The sequence below is a fragment of the Microcaecilia unicolor genome, chromosome 3 (assembly GCF_901765095.1).
Source record: "Microcaecilia unicolor chromosome 3, aMicUni1.1, whole genome shotgun sequence".
Lineage (NCBI taxonomy): Eukaryota > Metazoa > Chordata > Amphibia > Gymnophiona > Siphonopidae > Microcaecilia > Microcaecilia unicolor.
In genome coordinates, this window is record NC_044033.1 from 436099065 (window position 1) to 436114108 (window position 15044).

Below are 15044 nucleotides of genomic sequence, written 5' to 3' on the forward strand. Positions count from 1 at the left end.
TCAACAATCTCAGGATTCAATCTAGCTCTCCTGTCTTCCACAGTCCTTCCTGGAATAGAAGTCATCTTCTTAGAAGATGTGCTGGTAGCAGGATGTACAGGATCCCCCATGCAGATTTTGCTAGTTATGACCAGTATGTTTGCTTGTTTTTCCAAAGGATCAAAATATCTTTGTAGGCATCACGTAAACATAACAGTCCAGTTCATTAACAGGCTTCAAAGTAGAAAATGACACAAGGACAAAGTTTGTCCCCATCCCTGTGGGCTCTGTCCCCACCCTGTCCCCGAGGGATATGTCCATGCCCTTTCCCCGCGGGCTCTGTCCTCGTCCCTATCCCCCGCGGTTCCTGCAGATCCCCGGCCCCGTGTCATTCTCTAATTTCCAGTCACTTTTATTAGCCCAATTTATGACCCGACTTGATTACTGTAATAATAATTTACTCTGGGGTACTTCAATCCTCTATTCATTGGTTCCAAATGTTTCAGAATTCGGCAAAGTTTTGTCATTCATATATGTCTTACCATGTCTCTCCCCCTTATTGAAAAGCCACCTTTGGTTGCCAGTTGCCTTTCAGGTTAAGTTTAAGATTTTATTGTTGGCATGTCCACATTTAGGATGGGAGTGCCACCATGTCTTGCAGCTCTGACTATTCCTTGCTCCTGATGTGTGTCCTTAGGGCTCAAAACAATCATAGAATGATTCTGCCTGGGCCACAATTTGAACATTGAGTCTATGAGACATAGTGCTTTCTTCTTTACTGCTCCTGTGATCTGGAATTCACTTCCCCTGGAGATTAGTAGCAAACTATCTATAAAAGTGTTTAAATCAAAAGTTAAAACATCGCTTTTCTTTTTTTGCAAGCTTTTGAACCTTGAGGTGGATCAGGTTTGGACTTGTCATTCTACCTGAAACTGTATGTGCCTTTGTTCTCGCTGTCCTATTTAATGTTTATTGGAGTTCCCCTTTTTTCTTCTTAATTTTAGTCTGTAAACTACTTAGCCCTACTTGTTAGTTCAAACAGCATAGCAAATTTTGAATAAATAAGGTACGTCTTAATTTTTCCTTATAATATCATATTGTTGTATGGAGTGTCATTTTATGTTAACAAGTATTTATGTGAAGTATTAGAAACATAACTGTATTAGACTCAACTCTACAGCTCAGAAAATAAGAGGTTTCTCATGTTGACTTGCTTGTCATGGTGACTTCTCATAGCTTTTTGTTCTTTCTTGGCTCATGAAGGAAGCAGACTTGGTTACTACCCATGAGCTGGGGCACAACTTTGGAGCCGAGCATGACCCTGACAGTATACAGATCTGTGCCCCCAGTGAAGATAATGGAGGAAAATTTGTTATGTACCCAATAGCTGTGAGTGGGGATTATGAAAACAATAAGGTATTGTATGTATATTGGTTTATTAATAATAATGCTAAAGTAAAAGCCTAGTATTTGTTTCTCTACTCCCGACAGACATCAGATCATGTTTCAGACCCGCAAGCTAGCCGAAGATTGAGGATTGCACATGAAAGAGCTCTCAAGTTCAGAAGAGGAAGTCAAGTGTAGCTCTTGAAGGGCTTTCAATAGGCCAGCCATAAAGCTACAGTAGGTTTAGGCTGGGGGTGGTCAGCTTTCCTGCATGTTCAGACACAGGAAAAATCTGCAGTTAGGGAAGGGGTAGAAGTGAAGGCAGGGTAATGTTGAGGAATCCAAGCAATTTAGTGGAACAGTTTATAAAATCATTGAGACCTCAGTGGAATATTGTGTCCAGTTTCGGAGTCTGAATCCCCATAAGGATACAGACTAAGTAGAGGCAGTACGGAAGAGGGCTACTTATAATGGTGCAGCTTCTACATCATGGGTAAGACTCAAAGACCTTAACACACACACTTAATGGAAAGAAGATATATTTAACCTTAGCATTTTTCAATGGAAAGGAAATTGTAGAACAATGAATCATAGGATAAGGCTGAAAAGAGGTAAATTTGGGTAACACAGGGAAATATTGGTTCTCCAAAATGGTGGTGGATGCATGAAACACTTGGTGGAAGTGGTGGAGGCAAAAACTATCCGAATTTAAGAATGGGATAAGCAGAGAGGATCCTTTTTATATGAAGAAGTGAATTTAAACTTTAGACTTAAAGTAGACTTCAGTATACAGGAAGGGGAAAAGAGGAAGCTAGATGAGCCTTGTCACTGGGCCAGATGTACTAAGCATATTTCCCAAAGACAGAACAGGAAAAACTTAAGTATATCAGATTAATCTACCATCATGTTCTATGTTTGTTTTTTATTAAATTACAAGATTGATGAGCCTTAAACTTAGTTCTTAGAAACCAAGAAACAAAAATTACAAAGTACTAGCAAGTCAAGTGGAGTAAGCTATGTTAAAGGCCCCAAGTTGTGGAATGCATTACCCATGGAACTTCGTTGTGTGAAAGAAATTACTCAGTTTAAGAAGGATTTAACGATTCGTATGTTTAGTTGTGCATAAAGATCTTCAGATGAATGATAAAGTTTCATTTTAATAGGGATTGATCGCATGTTTTTATTTTTACAGTCTCATATAAGTTTGTATTAGTTATTACAATGTATGTTTTTATTATCAATCATTTTTGTTAATTTGGATTTTATTATGTATGGATATTATGTTCCCCACTTAGATTGTTAGGATATAGCAGGTAAATACATTTAAAAATATATATATTATTATTATAAGCAAACATAATACAAACCAAATTTTAGCTGTTAAATTTTACTTCTGCTGTCTTGCAGTACCTTTTATCTTTTTTTGAAGAATTCTGGATATTATAGATAATGGAGACTTCTTTGTAGTCCAGCAGGGGCTCTGTGGTAGTAGAGAATAATTTCTGGTATGGGCTGGAGATAAGATTATAAAGAAAGGAAAAACTGAGATAAAATACCTTGTTTTTCTGAGTGAGAGCTGTGCATATTTTACTTGCATGAACAGAAAGCACAAATTTGTCTATGTTGTAATTGTGGGTGGAGATAGAGGCTATATTTTGTTTAAATGAGGGTGGAGGAGGAGCTGGGAAATTGACTTGTTAGACACTTATCTTAACAACTGAGTATGTTCCCTTTAATATTTTAAAGTTGTTTTCAAGCTGCAGCAGAGAGTCGATCTTGCGGACCTTGAAGAGCAAGGCTTCTATATGTTTCAAAGAGCATAACAACAAAGTATGTGGTAATTCCAGAGTGGATGAGGGAGAAGAGTGTGACCCGGGGCTCTTACACCAGCATAGTGATCCCTGTTGTAATGCTGATTGTACATTCAGACCTGGTGTGAACTGCAGGTGAGAACTGCATTCCCTGCCTGGATTGTCCTCTGTCACTGGGAGGGCATGAAATGGGAAAATGGGCCATGCTTACAAAGCTCTGGGGCAGCAGAATCTGGACTGTGAATTGAGATCTCCTTGCTCCTGATCTTACAATTCCTCTCTGCTCTACCAATAAGGCACTATGTCCTTGTGCTATGATGTCTGTCACTGCTAATGGTGTGACACATTGTCAGACTTGTGCGATAGGACTGTTCTAACATTTCTGGAGCAGTCCACTAGTCACTACTATCTCAGTATGTTTATTTATTTATTTCAAAATTTGTACCCCCCCCCCCCCCACACACACACACACATTTTTCCAATAGTAACTTGGTTCAAAGTGGCTTACATTGTAAGTTTAACAGAGATGTTCAATCAAAGGTTATTTAAGTTCTCAGTATCTTGATTCATTGTATGGGATGCGTATGGCTGAGGCTACTCTGCTTCCTTAGAGAATTATCTAAAGAAGAAAGTTAATTATGTACTGAGCGAGAGAAAATACATCTGAAATGTATTATTTGTAAACTTATATGGACCTGCTGAATGTCTCATCTGTCTGTGTTTTGACCTGAGCTTTGGTTTATTATCGTACATGAACAGAGGGATCTTTCTAACAATAAAGATTAGACGCTTGAAATGGGCTATGACCAATTCCCAAAGGGTTATAAATTCCAGTTGGCTCCAGCAGTGGTGAATTAGAATTAAAGGGGAAGGAACAAGTAGCTTATAGACACTAGGGGCCCTGTTTGCTAAGCCACGCTAACGTTTTATCGCATGCTAACAGTAGACACCCATTATATTCCTATGGGTGTCACTAGCATTAGTGTGCGCTAAAAAGTTTGCGCATCTACAGCGCAGCTTAGTAAATAGGGCCCTAGCTGTTTAAGTGGACCTTTCAGTGCATTTCAGCAGCCCTCTTCCCTTTAAAAAAAAAAAAGACTTTGATACAGCAATTTGAAACATAGAAACATAATGGCTCTGCCCATTCATACCATCTGCTATCTCTTCCTCTCCCTATGACATCCCATGTGCTTCTCCCATGCTTTCTTGAATTCAGATATAGTCTTTTGTCTTCATCACCTCCACCGAGTGGCCATTCCACTCATCTACCACCCTTTCTGTAAAAAAAAAAAATATATATATATATTTCCTTAGATTACTGTTGAGTCTAAAACATTCTAACTTCATCCTAGGCCTTATCATTCCAGTTTTCTTTCATTTGAAAGAGTCTTGCCTGCTGTGCATTTATGAGATCTAAAAGTCTGTGCTCATATGCTTTATGATGGAGACCACTGACCATTTTAGTAGCTGCTCTCTGGACCGAATCCATCCTGTTTTATATCTTTTTTAGAAGGTGCAGTCTCCAGCATTGTACACTATACTCCAAATGGGGGTTCACCAGAGACTCATACAAGAGCACTGTCACCTCCTTTTTCCTTCTGACTTTGGCCATCACCTTTTCTGCCTGTTTGGGGATCATCATATCTGATGATAATAAGGTGGCCAAAGTCCTGCTCTTCTTTCATACACAGAAGTACTTCATCCCCTATACTTTACCGTTCTCTTGGATTTTAGCGGCCCAAATACATGACCATGCATTTTTTTTTTTTAGCATTGAATCTTAGTTACTAGTTTCTGAACCATTCGTCATGCTTCACTAGGTCCCTCCTCATGCTATCCACACCATCAGAGCTGTCTACCCTTCTATAGTGTTTGGTGTAGTCTGCAAAGAGCCAAATTTTACTAGACAACCTTTCACAATACCACTCTCAAAAATGTTAGTGTGTGTGTTATTTGACTTAGGGGGCAAACAATCTAGAATAAGATCAAAAAAGAGAAGCATTTCATTTTCAAATTTTGTTGATGTGTGCATCCAAAATTATGGCCCTTTGTTTTTAAAACTCTTCTCTGTTTTTATTCTTGACGTATATCTTGGTGATACCTGCAGAGACTGCTGATAAAGTAAAGTAGAAAATGATGCGGGGACAAAGTTTGTCCCCATCCCTGTCTCTGTGAGTTCTCTTGGATCCCATCCGCACAAGCCTTGAACGTTTATGATTTTATGTTTAAATCGTTCTATTAAAGTATAAAAAGAAACAGTATTCTGTACAAGAGTCTTTTTATAAATCACAAACAATACGTAACAAGGATTAACAAAATCTCTGGCTCCCCTCACAAATATTCCCTCCACTGTCGGCAAGGCTGAACAAGCCAGATTACTACAGAATGCTAAATAGAAAATTCATGCTAACAGAATATCTCAGTCACACACACACACACACACAGAACAGAAATGCCAAATACGTAATTGTGCTTTTTTCCCATCTAGTTCTGCTTAATTATGCTCTCACCTATCCGCCCTTACTTAATTGTTTGTCCTTGAGGTAGTCTAAATCCCTGGTTACTTACTGCACATGTATTAATTTACTTCTTGAAGTTATTGTAATTTGTGTTATATTCTATACATTATTATGTTTTATTCACTTATTGTTTGTAAGCCACATTGAACTTGAGTCTGTTTTGGGCTAATGTGGGGTATAAATGTCATGAATAAATAAATAGCTGACCAAAAATGATAAACATATATTAAATCAAAACCCCAAGAAGCCACCCCAAAGAATTAGAAAGAGATGCATTTCCTCCTATACCATACAAAATATCAAAATCAAATATTAACTTATTGATCACTAGTATCACTGCTTTGGGGTTCAATGCGGTGTACAAAGTAAAAAAATTAGTAGGATTTTTTTTTTTAATGTTTGTAATTTGAACCGATCATTAGCATTTTTAGCAAATAAAAAGGTTTTCACTTTCTTCCTAAAAGTAACATACTTATATTCAGCCCTAATATAAGAAGGACAGTGATACTTCAAATACTGAAAATATGGAATTTACTATTTTCAAAAACCTGCCATTTTTACAAAAAGGTGGGTATAAAATCAATTGATCTCGAAGACGCAGAGAATGTCCAATAATGAGTGAAGTAAGTTTAATCAATAGTTCTGCTTGAAGTGCACTGCAGTACCCACTAAAACTGCTCCAGGGACCTGCATACTGCTGTCAGGGAGCTGGATATGACATTTGAGGCTGGCAAAAAATATTTTTAAAGGTTTTTTTTTTTTAGGGTGGGAGGGGGTTAGTGACCACTGGGGGAGTAAGGGGAGGTCATTCCAGATTCCCTCCGGTGGTCATCTGGTCAGTTTGGGCACCTTTTTGAGGCTTGGTCGCAAGAAAAAATGGACCAAGTAAAGTCGGCCAAGTGCTCGTCAGGGATGCCCTTATTTTTTCCATTATCATCCGAGGACACCTATGTGTTAAGCACGCCCCAGTCCCACCTTAGCTATGCTTCCGACACGCCCCCATGAACTTTGGTCGTCCCCACGACGGAAAGCAGTTGAGTACGCCCAAAATCGGCTTTCGATTATGCCGATTTGGGCGACCCTGGGAGAAGGATGCCCATCTCCCGATTTGTGTCGAAAGATGGGTGCCCTTCTCTTTTGAAAAGAAGTCTGTTTGTCTTCTAAAGTCACTCACCAGGGTCTCCTGCCAATTTGATATTTATTCTTTTTCTATACTCACCATCCATCTTCCATCACTGTGACCCTATCTTTCCCCATATTCAGCATCTCTTCTCTGTGTCCCCTATATTTCCCTATTCCCTCCATAATTTTCAATCTGGATTTAGAAAAAAAATCATAGTACAGAAACTGTGGTAGGTGCTTTGATTGCGCAAGGCAAATCCTTATCGAGAAAAGGTCAGAACGCTATTATCATCCAGTTCAACCTTTCCTCAGCATTTGATTTGGTTGAGTGAGTTAGGTGTGGGTGGATTTGTGCTATCCTGGTTTAAGGTTTCTTTTTTTGGTGAAGAGAGATGATAATATTTCTATGAGCTGGAAGTCAGACTGTGTATCCTCCAGGGTTCAACTTTGTACCCTTCTTTGTTTAATGTTTTGCTTCAACCCTTGGGTAAGGTGTTGGAACAATTAAAAATTCCATTTTACATATATGCAGACAGTATTAGTTTATTGTTACCAGTTTCAAAAGATTGTTTTTTTTCACTCAGTCTGATATAAAGAGTGTTGTTAAATTAATTGAACGTTGGATCACCAGTAATTATTTGAAACTGAACCAGGAAAAGACCAACCCCATGTTTACTAAGCCACGCTGACACAGCCCATTCAAAGTGAATGGGTTGTGTCCGTATTAGTGCACGGCAGCCACTAGTGCAGCATAATAAACAGGTGGGAAAGTTTTTGTGGTTAGGGTCTCTGAAACCTGAATTTCCACAGAGATTTTCTATTGGTTCAGATAATTTTGTTTTTGAGAATTCAAGAGTTTTGGGAGTTGATGTTGATAGTTTACTGATTTTGTTTTTCTGGATATGTAATACAATTAATACAGAAATCTTTTCATGTGATGCAAAAGTTAAAAGCAATTCATACATTTTTCGGGTTTGCTGAATTTAGATTGTTGTTCAGTCTTTGGTTCTGTCTAGAGTAGACTTACAATATTGTATATGTAGGTTATTTAAGAACGTTAGTTAATAGACCAGTTACTGCAGAATACAGAGCCTAGTTTAATCTTTGTACTCTTATTTATGAGATTCAAAATGACTTAGCTCCCTTTTATCTTTGTGATTCGGCTAGTGTACTTCATATTAATTCCTTTCATAGTATTTGTAATTTAATGCTTTTGCATTTTGCATTTAATTTTTCCCTTCACTATCAGTCAGTGGTATCTTGGAATTCTCTACCCTTGGGAATTCACACAAATTTTAACCATTTGATATTTTGAAAAACTCTAAAAACTTGGTTATCTGAAAAACGTATTTGACCCAATTGATTTGATGATTGTGCAATATGTAATTCCTGACTTATCTTTGTCAGCATCAGGTATATGTGGACTAGAAGTGATGCACTGCACAGCACCTCTGTGTCCCTATACCTGTGTCTGACATTGCCCCTCTGTGTTTCTGTTCCTATGCTCCCCTTCATGCCCATCATCTTCCCTCTGCTTCTGTATGTCTCCCTGTGTCCAGCTTCTGCCTTCTCTTCCTCCCCCACACTAATGTGTTTCCCTCTACTGTGTGTTGAGTATTTCAGTCTGTCTTCCTTCAATCCCCTTGGCTCAGCATCTCACTCTCCCTTCTCCTCTGCAGGACCAGCACCTCAGTACCCTTCTCTTCATCAGCCACCCACGGGTCCAGCACCTCTGTCCCTTCCTGCCAGCAGTTAGTCTAAAGTCCAGCAGTTCTGAGGTGCTGAATTTCTTATGATGAAAATGTCCAAGCAGGCACCTTCATACCCTCAGCAATTAAATGAACAAATTAAAGGGATATCAGGTTTATTACTTATGTCTAACTTAAAGGGATATCAGGTTTATTACTTATGTCTAACTTTTATTTCTATATTTACATAAATAATTATTTCTATTACTAAATAAGGACCTCTTGAAGTCAAGTTTGATGATGCTTCTTTTTGGCTTATGTATTGCTAACAGACAAGTAGTTTAAGGCTGAGCAGAGTGAGCAGGTTTGATAGCCTGTGCTACTGATAGGGTTTTCCAGTGACAGCTGCCATATGGTCAGAACTTGGGTAGATTCACAGGGAGCTGTATTCCATTGTCAAAGGTAGTTGCGGCAGGGCTTCTTACACATCTTCTGTATTGTTCTGATATGATAAATTGGATTTTGAACAATTGACTTTTTCTCTCTATATCCCATATTTAATAGTGATCGAAACAGCCCCTGCTGTAAAAAGTGTCAGTTTGAAACAGCCCAGAAAATGTGTCAAGAGGCAATTAATGCTACTTGCAAAGGAGAATCATACTGCACTGGTAAGTGAGCTTCTTGAGAGGTACTTTGATCTGTGTATATTAATTGCCCTTAAAGTCAGGTTTTTTTTAATGCTCTTCTGCATTTCTCTGTAGTAGGAATTGATTGTGGAGTGTAACACTACACCCAAATTGGGGGGGGGGGGGGGGGGGGGGCTTTTTACTAAGGTGCACCGAAAAATGGGCTGTGCTAGTGTAGGCGTGTGTTGGGCACGCGCAGATCCATTTTTCAGCGCGCCTGTAAAAAAGGCCTTTTTAAAAAAACATTTCCGAAAATGGACGTGCGGCAAAATAAAAATTGGCGCGCATCCATTTTGGGTCTGAGACCTTACCGCCAGCTATTGACTTAGCAGTAAGGTCTCACGTGTTAACCGTACGGTAGTCATCCACATGCTGGTTTCTTCCACACGCCAGAAAATAAATTTTGTTTTCTGGCGCGCATAGTAGACATGCGTCAAAAATGAAATTACCGCAAGGGCCACGCGGTGTAGTAAAAAGGCCCCCTAGTTTTTAAAACATAGGTTAAAAGAACCCAGTACTAAATGCAGTTTTCATAACATCTACAATGTAAGGCAGACCAGTCTAAAAGGTGGAACTTGTGTTTGATGCATATTTATTCAGTTTGTAATACAAATTATTTTTGGAAATGGATGTACACTTGTTACATGACCAATAGCAGGGTTGCTTTCCATTAACTTCTTGCTTACATTATGAAAATATTTATTACCAGAATTCTCTGTCACTGTTTTGTTCACCTACTGTATGTCTCTACACTGTTTGTCTCGCTCTTGCTTTTCTCTCTAATATATCCATTTTCTTCCTCTATATAATTCATAGTTTGTACTATTAGGCTGGCCAACTCCGAGTCCCACTCTTTTTTTAAGGTGGGAGACTTCGCCCTTGAGCTTACAGGTCAGCTGAAACCTGGGTTGTGGTCTGGCATGATGAGCTTTCATTTGCAGCTGCCTTGAGACATTTTCCTCTAGTTTACATCTCCTGGTTCACTTCTAATTTATGAGCCTTAAATCTGTCCACTAGGTATCACTATTATGTGGTAACTGTGACTCCCTCTCCCTCAAGGGCACAGAGCCTGAGCCACCAAGCAAGCCCTCTATCACCTCCTTAAATTTAATGTGCATGTTTGTAGACTTTGGAAAGTGCAGGCTTTTAACATAAGGAATGGCAATTAAAATCAAAGCGCTGATAAGGAAGGCAAAGAGAGAATAACTAATGAGGTAATTAAATTTGCTGACGACACAAAGTTATTCAAAAATATTAAATCGCAAGAGGCTTGTGAAAAATTACAAGAGTACCTTACTACTACTAATCATTTCTATACAAGATTGGGCATCCAAATGGAAGATGACGTTTAATGTAAGCAAGTGCAAAGTGATGCATGTGGGAAAGAGGAACCCGAATTATAGCTACGTCATGCAAGGTTCCACGTTAGGAGTCACAGACCAAGAGAGGGATCTAGGTGTCGATTATACGTTGAAACCGTCTGCTCAGTGTGCTGCTGTGGCTAAGAAAGCAAATAGAATGTTAGGTATTATTAGGAAAGGAATGGAAAACAATACTGAGGACGTTATAATTCCTTTATATGCTTCATGGTGCAACCTCACTTTAAATACTGTGTGGAATTCTGATCACTGCATCTCAAAAAAGATATAGTGGAATTAGAAAAGATTCGGAGAAGGGCGGTGAAAATGATAAAGTGGTAGGACAACTTCCCTATGAGGAAAGGTGAAAGCGGCTAGAGGTCTTCAGCTTAGAAAGAAGACGGCTGTGGGGAGATATAGAGGTCTATAAAATAATGAGTGGAATGGAACAGATAGATGTGAATTACTTGTTTACTCTTTCCAAAAATACTAGGACTAGGGGGAAAGCAATGGAAGGGATAGATGGGAATCACTTGTTTACTCTTTCCAAAAATACTAGGACTAGGGGGAAAGCAATCAAGTTACAAAGTAGTAAATTTAAAATGAAGAAAATATTTCTTCACTCGGCGTGTAATTAAACTGTGGAATTCATTGCCAGAGAATGTAGTAAAAGCAGCGGGTTTTAAAAAAGGTTTGGATAGCTTCCTAAAAACAGAAGGTCATAAGCCATTATTAAGATGAACTTGGGGAAAATCTACTGCTTATGTCTAGGATAAGCTGCATAAAATGTATTGTACTGTTTTGGGATCTTGCCAAGTGCTTGTAACATGGATTGGCCACTGTTGGTAACAGGATGCTGGGTTTGATGAACCTTCGGTCTGTCTCTGTATGGCAACTGTTATGTTCTAATACGCAGCCACATGTGACTTTTAGATAGAAAATCTTTGTGAGTGGCATTTCATCTCGGCATTCCTAACAAACCCAGAGCTGATTCAGTGTAAAAAGCTCCATCTCACTGACAGTGAATCTGCATTGTCAAGTAGAAGTGTTTCCCTTCAGACATCAATACACAGGAAACTATCAGGTAGAACTTCAAGGCAAATGGCTGACCCAAAAGCCACAACTTTTTTGGTCATGGTTTCTTTTCTGGCAGGTGTAAACTCAGGAGAGCAATTTTATTGTTTTCTGTACACTTGAAGTTTTCATTACTGCCCAGAGTATAAGAATTTAGAACTGCAGCATGTAAAAAAAAGTATGTATCTATTTATTTTTAATCTTCCCACAAAAAACAGGATCTGCATTTCTTTCTCAGCTATAGAAGACTAATTGTCTCTATATTTCTGATCTCACAGGTAACAGCAGTGAGTGCCCACCCCCTGGGAATGCTGCTGATGAGACTGAGTGTGTGGATCTGGGGAAGTGTGCTCATGGCATATGTATTCCCTTCTGTGAGCGAGAGGGGATACAGCTACGCTCCTGCGCATGTAATGGTAAGAACGTGCCAACACTTTTTAGTGCCTTCTGCTTGTGAGTAAGGGGAATAACCCTGATTGTTGAAGATAGAGAGGACTAACAATTTCAACTTAAGATGCAGTAATAAAACCATTCAGGATGTGTTATTTTTCATTTTGTTCTCATAGTTATGATAAATCTTTCTATTATTATTATGGTCTTTGGAGTCCTGTAACTTTCAACTGCTCTGTTTTGAGCTTTCAGCTCTTCTCTGGGAACAGAAAGCCAAAACAAACAGTGGATCCAAAAGAGTCCTCTCACAAGTGGTGTTTCCTTAAACAAGATCTTTATTTCAAATCAATAAAAACAACCCGACATGAATCGTGTTTCGGCCGTAAAGGCCTGCGTCAAGGGTCTATTGATAACCAATACAGAAAATGATCGTGTAGATCAAATTGACAAACAGTTAACTTCCTGCTAACTGAAATAATCACTTACAGGGTGCTGCTGCACAACCTTCCCTGTCAAACCGGGTATACCAAAATGGATAGATTCGTACTGTCTCCTGTTCTCAATCTAACATCCTTGCCCCGTTTTTTCCCTCCTCTCTGTACCCACACTCTGCATCCACCTCCCCTCCAGCCCTGAGTGCCCTTCCCACACATACCTGAAGTCACCCTGGTTGTCTAGTGGCTTGCTTCTGGGCAAGAAAGATCCCCACTCTTTCCTGCCCGCTGCCGCCGCTTGTTTAAAATGGTTGCTGAGACTGCAAGCGGTGGCCCCACAAGACTCCCACTGAAGTCTCGCAAGGCCACAACTTGAAGTCTCGGCAGCTATTTTAAACAAGCGGCAATGGTGAGACGGATCAGTGGCTGCAGGCAAGAAAGTGGGGGATTTTTCCTGCCCCAAAGCAAGCTTGACCACAGGGGTGACTTCAGGTATATGCGGGAGGGAAAGCGTAGGTCGTCGGTTCAATTCCTTCGGTACCCTGGTCCATTCCTGCAGGATTCCTGCTATCCCCGCTCCCATGCAGCTCTCTAATCTCCATATGACGTAGCAAACAAGCAACATTATGTAATTTCACATTTGGTAATCCCAGCCCCCCCCCCCCCCCCGACCCAACTGCCAATTAGAAATTGAAGTTTCATTTTTGGTTTTCTGTGTGCCCAGCAAAAGGCAGAGAACAAACAATAAACTTTTTATAGCTCTTTCTGTAGTATACATAAAGGAAGTGTTTGAAGAAGATAAAGCCACTTGGGGAATATCACCATATGAATCAAACTAATCCTGCCTAACAGCGACTTTAAAAGAATACAAAAGAGAGACGTTATCACTAATTGGATTCCTACATAGGTAAAGGTGTGCTTCTCCCACTGCAAAGGGAACTGAGAATTCCAGGTTTAGGATGACTGATCAGATGAAGGTAGAACTTCTGATTTATTAAGATTTAAGCAAAACCCGGTGTAGTCTTCGTATTTGTGAAAAGTCTCCAAAAGTGACTGTAGAGGGTCCTGAGGATTGGGAAGGTGCACTAAGAGGTCATCAGCGAAAGCTGCCATCTTGAATTAAAACTATGGGACCAATTTGCACCCCCTGGATATTAGGGCATTCCATGATGCCTCTAAGCAAGGGGTCTAGTGTCAGTGCAAAAAGAGGAGGCAGTAAGGTACATCCCACAGTGCTGTATGTGTCTAGTAGCGCTATAGAAATGATAAGTAGTAGTAGTGCCATGGGAAATCAAAAAATCCCTCATTTCTAAGCAATTAACCACCAACTTTGCCCTTGGGCATGAATACACTGTTTTAATTACTTACAAAAATCTACCCGAGAGCCCATATTTATCTAAGGAGGCATAAAGAAAGTTCCAGTTAACATGATTGAAAGCTTTTTTGGCATCAAAACTGAGTAACGACAGATAATTCTTCCGCCCACTAAATTCTATAGTAGTAAGAATTTTCCTAAGATTCTTAGCCACAGAGCTGTCCTTAACAAACCCTACTCTGAGACTCATAAATGATAGAGGGGAAAACCCTAGCGAGGTGGTCGGCCATCGCTTTCGCAATAATTTGACCTTGTAGTTAAACAGTGAAATGGGGCGGTAGGATCCGGGGATAGTATTGTTCCAGTCAGATTTCAGAAGCACTACTATATGGGCCAAATTCAATGATGGGGTAAGCGATTCCGAGTCTACCAAAACATTAAGCATATTAGTCCAGATGCATTCCACGTATTTGCAAAGGTGGAAAGAAGAGAAATTATCAGCCAGCATGGTTAAAAGGTGAAGTAAAAGAGACCATTACAGCCAAAAGATTGTCCTTCAAAGAATGGAAAAAGGATCCAAATGAAGAAAATAAGAAGCAACATAAGCAGTGGCAAGTCAGATGCAAAACATTAATAAAGAAGGCTAAAAAAGAATATGAAGAGAAACTTGCTGCAGAGGCTAAAACTCACAGTAACAACTTTTTCAGGTACATCAGAAGTAGAATGTCTGTGAGGGAATCTGTGGGACCGTTAGATCATGAAGGAGCAAAAGGGGTACTCGGGGAGGACAAGGCCATTGCGGAGAAACTGAATGAATTCTTTGCTTTGGTCTTTATGGAAGACGATGTAAGAGATCTGTCTATACTGGAAATGGTTTTCAAGGGTGATGTAGAGGAACTGAAAGAAATCTCAGTGAACCTGGAAGATGTAGTGAGCCAAATTGACAAATTAAAGAGTAGTAAATCACCTGGACCAGATGGCATATATCCAAGGGTACTCAAAGAACTCAAGCATGAAATTGCTGATCTGCTGTTAATAATATGTAACCTGTCGTTAAAATCATCCGTAGTACCTGAAGACTGGAGGGTGGCCAATGTGACACCGATTTTTAAAAAGGGTTCTAGAGGTGATCCGGGAAATTATAGACCGATAAGCCTGACTTTGGTGCCAGGCAAAATAGTGGAAACTATTATAAAGAATAAAATTACAGAACATGTTGACAAACATGATTTAATGGGACAGAGTCAGCATGGATTCAGCTGAGGGAAGACTTGCCTTACCA

At 39.6% G+C, this 15044-nt stretch overlaps 1 protein-coding gene across 1 annotated transcript in view; it reads left to right on the plus strand.

The window, feature by feature from the left end:
* The window catches only part of ADAM17 (ADAM metallopeptidase domain 17), a 160281-nt gene that overhangs the window by 110451 nt on the left and 34786 nt on the right, over positions 1–15044 (plus strand). Inside the window, exons 11-14 of the mRNA XM_030198883.1 lie at positions 1243–1395; positions 3112–3311; positions 9070–9173; positions 11902–12039. Coding sequence (XP_030054743.1) covers positions 1243–1395; positions 3112–3311; positions 9070–9173; positions 11902–12039 — 595 coding nt within the window. The remainder of the gene's footprint in view (positions 1–1242; positions 1396–3111; positions 3312–9069; positions 9174–11901; positions 12040–15044) is intronic.